This window comes from Cyprinus carpio, chromosome B6 (genome assembly GCF_018340385.1).
Source record: "Cyprinus carpio isolate SPL01 chromosome B6, ASM1834038v1, whole genome shotgun sequence".
NCBI classification, from domain to species: domain Eukaryota; kingdom Metazoa; phylum Chordata; class Actinopteri; order Cypriniformes; family Cyprinidae; genus Cyprinus; species Cyprinus carpio.
In genome coordinates this window covers 385,532-391,182 of record NC_056602.1, presented here as the reverse complement: position 1 = coordinate 391,182, position 5,651 = coordinate 385,532, and the positions used below count along the sequence as shown (strand labels likewise).

Genomic DNA, 5,651 nt, shown 5'->3' with positions numbered 1-5,651 from the left:
ACACTAGACTAGTTTAATTATTTACTCTGTTGAAGCTCTGTTTTCTGTTACTGGTGTGTGTGTGTGTGTGTGTGTGTGTGTGTGTGTGTGTGTGTGTGTGTGTGTGTGTGTGTGTGTGTGTGTGTGTGCTGAATGCTGTGTAACTGGACTGACAGGTGTGTCACATACTGGAGGAATGTTTAAAGACAAAGAGTCAACATGAGATATTAATCACATGAAACTGAAAATAGAGTCTGAAACTAAAATATTTTGAATATTTTCAAGCACATGCAGATTTGATTGATTTCTGTCCCAAATTGCAGTGACGGCTCTAAAATATGAAACACTAATGTTTCAGGAGTTTAGGACACATGACTGTTTGATAACTCTTTTGTTTTCTATTTTGGTTTGTGTGTAATGTTTTAAGATGAACTGTTTTTAACAAGGTGTTGTTATATGGCAGTTATTCCTGTCAACAATGTGCAAAGATTTGATTTCAATAACAGTATCATAGCTATTAAACTGTTTTAAAGCAGTATTTAACCTCAGAATGATCTCAAAGTAAAAAGAGGTCCTAAAGTCTGATTTTGTGGTGGCTGTGCTTTAAAATTAAATTATAAACTTGATTCAAGTGATGAAGGGTTTGTAAGTCAGTGTTGAGTTCTACTGTAAGGTTAACCCTGTCTGTGTTAAATGTTTCAAAATGATTTACAGCTGCTAGAAATATAGAAAAGTAATCGAATGTAATCAGTGACAGTAATAATAGTTACACTACTTTTACATTCTTAATAGAGTAACTTGTAATGTGTTACATTTCTAAAGTAACCTTCCCAGCTCTGCGTGGCTCTGTTTCAGGCGTCTCTGGCCGCTGCCCGTCCGAGCTGTGTCTGGTTCTGGTGGGCAGCATCAGCTGTGGGAAGACCATGACCGCGGACACCCTGCTGGGTCAGCGCTCGGCCCCGGGCCCCTCGGCCTCGTCCCGCGTGAGTCAGATCCGGAGCGGGCTGTCGGCGGGCCGGCGGCTGACGGTCGTGGAGACCCCTCGCTGGTACTGGCGTGGTCAGGAGATGGAGGCCCACATCCAGGAGGAGACCCTGCGCTTCCTCGGCTCCAGCGCTCCCGGGCCCTTCGTCCTCCTCATCCTCATCCCCATCGGGGAGTTCACGGAGGTGGAGCGGCGCATCCCGGATCAGCTGGAGCGCATGTTCGGGCCGTCGGTGCTGGCTCACGCGCTGGTGCTGCTCACCTGTGGAGAATTCCTGATGGGCCGCGGTCTGGACCAGTACCTCGGGAAGGAGGCGGGGCTGCAGGAGCTGGTGAGGAGGTGCCACGGCCGCTGCCACGTGATCATGAACCGCAGACCTGACGACAGACAGCAGGTCCTCGCTCTGCTGGAGAAGGTGAGGAGACGGCGCTTCGCTGGCCTCTGCTCTCCTCTATAGCTACTCGTATTCCAGTTTTGCTCCTAGAGGAACTCTTCTAAATAATAAGCACACCTGAAGCAGCTAACCAAAGGTCTTGTCTGAGCCGAAGCACTGAGCTGTGCATCTCAAAAGCATCATAAGCCTACATTGACAGCAACGGCTTCACAGCCTCCTGCTCTTGAGGAATGCAGCTCAGAGCAGGTTTATAATCAATACTGATTTATTAGGCCAAGATTAAGAATTCAAGAATGAGATCGAAGAGGGTCTGAATGATTCAGCTGGTGTAAATATGCTTTCTTTTGGGGTGAATGTACCTAATGGACCTAGTTTTGTATCAGCGAGCTCCAGTCCGGAGAGATGAGTGGATCATACGCTCCAGACCAGATCCTAATCACTCCAGGACCATGAACGTTTGCTCTCTGACTCTCGACTCAGTGCTGTTTTTCATCTTATTGAATGCATTTATATCAAGACATCATCATGTTTGAAGCTGAAATAAATGAATGGACTTTGGATCTTAATTCGGACCGCTTTGATCAAGATGAATTTACTTTAAAAGTAAAATTACTATATTATGTCATTTTCTGAAAAAAAAAAAAATAATTATATACAAATTATGAAAATAAGCAAAAATATCTGACAATGGGGCAAGAAAAATAATCTTGTTTTGCCTTTCAATTACTATTACTTGTCTTACCCCATTATTGGCAGATATTTTTGCTTGTTTTAAGCAAAAACATACAAAATTTTTATAATTTTTTCAAAAAGCAAGACTTAATATCTTAATTCATTTTACTTGTCAAGTAATTTTTTGTTGCATCTACCTTAAGATTCTTGTCAACGGAGGATTTCACCTTTAGATATGTTTATAGAAAATACTAAGCAAGAAAAAGATTTTTTTCAGTTTTATAGGATTTTGGGAAATGTGTAACTAGTTTGCTGTGTCTCAGGTGGAGCAGATGATGCAGAGGAACGGAGGATTTCACCTGGAGACACACGGGAGAGACGTCAGAGCGAAACAAACACAAATCAACACGCTTGAAGAGACAGGAAGTGATGTAATGACTGAGAGACGCCTGATCAACGGGCTTCAGTGTGAGGAAACAGACGCCCGACACACACCGCTGGAGGAAAACCCGAGCTTCAAACTCAGAGGTGCTGAAACCAGCCGAGCGAACACATGAGTGTCATTCAGCTGCTGCAGAAGTGTCCAGTCCTGCTCCTGCAGGCCAGTTAAACCCAGCTGAACCAGCTGATCAGGATCTGGAGGATCTCTGGAAGCTTCCGGTCGCTGGAGCCAAGCTCGGACCTCGAGGAGCAGGACTGGACACGTCTGATCTAATCAAACCAATCATGCAAATATTAAAGCTGAGAGATAGTTCTGCACGAAAAACTCCGCTCACGTCACTTGTGTGTGCTTCGTTAAATACAGAGCTGTTTTACTCAAGGACATACCAAAGAGTGTTCTTAGGAACCGATGTTCATCACATCTGCAGATTGATATCTTAAGTTTTATTTTTTTTTTCTTATCACTCACATTTTGATATTAAAATTGAATAAAACACCAACTAGGTAAGTTAACTGATTACTTTAAAAATCCATAGATGTTGCTGTTAATAGCGTATGCAATGAGACCTGTTTTGTGGTTTAGATATTAATCTGATTAGAAGAGAGAGAAGTGTGTGTTTGAAGATTCTCTTTATGAGATGTTATACTCGTGTGTGACTCTAGAGGGAGCTGTTCTCAGTCAGATGAGGGAGGGGCCCGGGGTCCAGTACAGCCAGGGCTTCATTTATATTATTAGTCCTGTCTGCCGTCTCTGTGATCGTCTGGCTCGCCGTGCATCTGTGTTACATGCTGCAGCAGCTGAAAGCTGTTCATCTGATCACTGTAGGGTTAGGAAACACTAAGACTAGCCAGAACCTCAACAAGTCACACTGATGGCAGGAGCTCAGACACTGCACACTAGTGAACACTAATCTGTTCCTGGAGGACCTCACACAGCCAGGTCTTCAGGATTACTAGAAACCTCCAGGAGAGTGTGTGCTGGCACTGATGCGTTCTCTTGTGTTCTCATTCCAGCCCATCACAGTTCTAACAAGGTTTGGGATGGCAGTGACTCTCTAGATTCCTCTGATCCTCTGGACGACTCTTCTCTGCCCGAGCTGAGGCTGGTTCTGCTGGGTCGGTGTGGTTCTGGGAAGAGTGCGGCCGGGAACATCATTCTGGGTCGTGAGGAGTTTGATCTGACGGCGGACTCTCAGCGGTGTGTGAAGACCCGAGCGCTCGTGGAGGACACACGGGTCAGTATCTCACAGCTCTCCACCAACCAAAGGGACAGTGCATGAAGAACCAGTGTGAGACTCGTAGCAGCAGATTCAAGCCGTTGTCATCATGCACTTGTGTTTGTGCTAGAAAAAGAATAAAAAAAAAATTATATATATATTGTTTCTGATGTGAGGCTTCAAAATGTGCATAAAAACAGGTTATGGAAACATAGCTATGTGATATGTGATGAGAACAGCTTTATTTCTACAAAACTTAAAGGGGACATCGGATGCAAAATTCGGTATGGGGTTATGAAAGGTTCATATTTTGGTTTTGGGAGACCCCAACAACATGTTGACATGCATGTAAGCTCATAATTTTTACCGCACCTAATGTCAAAGAATGAATTTGCATTTTCATTCAGACCAGCGTGAAAAGACCAGCAAGTGTGTGTTATAAAGTATGTTACAGAATTTATTAAGACCCTGGAGTGGAAACGGGCATCCGGTGACCTCTTTAAGTTCTGGAGCTGAGCGCCTGTGTGTTTGAAGGACACGTGATCGAGCCTCGTTTCTCTCTCCGTCAGGTGTCAGTGGTGGACACACCGGACTGGTTTCAGTCGGAGAGATCTTCTGAGGAGGTGAAAGCTCAGATCTCCTCATGTGTGGCCCTGCTGGCCCCGGGCCCTCATGCGTTCCTGCTCTGCGTCCCCGTTGACCGTCCGGCTCATTCCGAGCTGTCTGCGCTGAGCACGCTGGAGAAAACCCTTGGACCGGACGCCGTCCGCCGGCACACGATGGTCATCTTCACGCGCGCGGAGCTGCTGCCGGACGCAGCGGAGGTGGAGCAGGTGGAGGAGTACATCGCTTCCCGGCGGCCGGAGATGCTGGAGCTGGTGCAGAGATGCGGCGATCGATATCACGTCCTGCAGAGCGGCGGAGCGAAGGAGCTGCTGGAGAAGGTGCAGCAGACGGTGAGGGAGAGCGGAGCAGACTTCTACAGCACCTCGCTCTTCCAGCAGAAGCAGATCCCGACCGTCAGGAGAGACAGAGAGCGACTGAACCCCTCGCGCGCTCTGGACGCTCTGAAGGAGGAAGAGGAGGAAGTGACGTCCACGGCGAGGAGCGAGTGTCTGGACTCGGCTCCGCTCCACTCCGCTCCGAAGCTGCTGGCCGCCGGGGCTCTGATGGGAGCGGCGCTCGGTGTGTTCCTCGCAGGAGCTGTAGGAGGCGCTGTCGGAGCCGTGCTGGGATCGGTGCTCGCTGAGGTCGGGAGACAGAGACTCAACAAACACAAAACAGAGTAAGAGACAGTGTGAAATAATTCCCTTGAACGTTGTTTCTTGCCTCATGTCTGCAAACTCAATATTATATGTGACCCTGGACCGCAAAACAAGTCATAAGGGTACATTTTCTGAAATTGAGGTTTATACATCATCTGAAAGCTGAATAAATCATCTCTCCATTGATGTGTGGTTTGTTAGGAGGACAATATTTGTCTGAGATACAACTATTTGAAAATCTGGAATCTGAGGGTGCAAAAAAATCTAAATATTGAGAAAATCATCTTTAAAGTTGTTCAAATGAAGTTCTTAGAAATGCATATTACTAATCAAAAATTAAGTTTTAATATATTTACAGTAGGGAATGTACTAAATATCTTCATGGAACATGATCTTTACTTAATATCCTAATGATTTTTGTAATAAAAGAGAAATGTATAATTGTGACTCATACAATGTATTGTTGTCTATTGCTACAAATATACCTGTGATACTGATGACCGCTTCTGTGCTGCAGGGACACAGATGTGTTGTATATTACAGTATATTAATCTTTTGGGTCTCGAGTTTAAATGTTTCCAGATCGCTCTGATTCTTCACCAACAGTTTCATGAACACAAGAACAAATTAGTTTGAACTCTTGAAGGCCTCGTTTATAAAGTGTGCGCTGCTCAGATTTGATCTTAGAGAGAGTGTGT

The 5,651-nt window shown here is 45.4% G+C and overlaps 1 protein-coding gene across 1 annotated transcript in view; it reads left to right on the top strand.

Annotated features, from left to right (window-relative positions):
* Positions 1-5,152, top strand: part of LOC109069346 (GTPase IMAP family member 8-like) — a 5,646-nt gene extending 494 nt beyond the window's left edge. The window contains exons 2-5 of the mRNA XM_019085981.2: positions 835-1,379; positions 2,354-2,558; positions 3,486-3,706; positions 4,258-5,152. Of these exons, the coding sequence (XP_018941526.2) occupies positions 835-1,379; positions 2,354-2,558; positions 3,486-3,706; positions 4,258-4,977 (1,691 nt within the window). The 3' untranslated portion in view covers positions 4,978-5,152. The remainder of the gene's footprint in view (positions 1-834; positions 1,380-2,353; positions 2,559-3,485; positions 3,707-4,257) is intronic.
* The last annotated feature ends 499 nt before the right edge of the window (positions 5,153-5,651 follow it).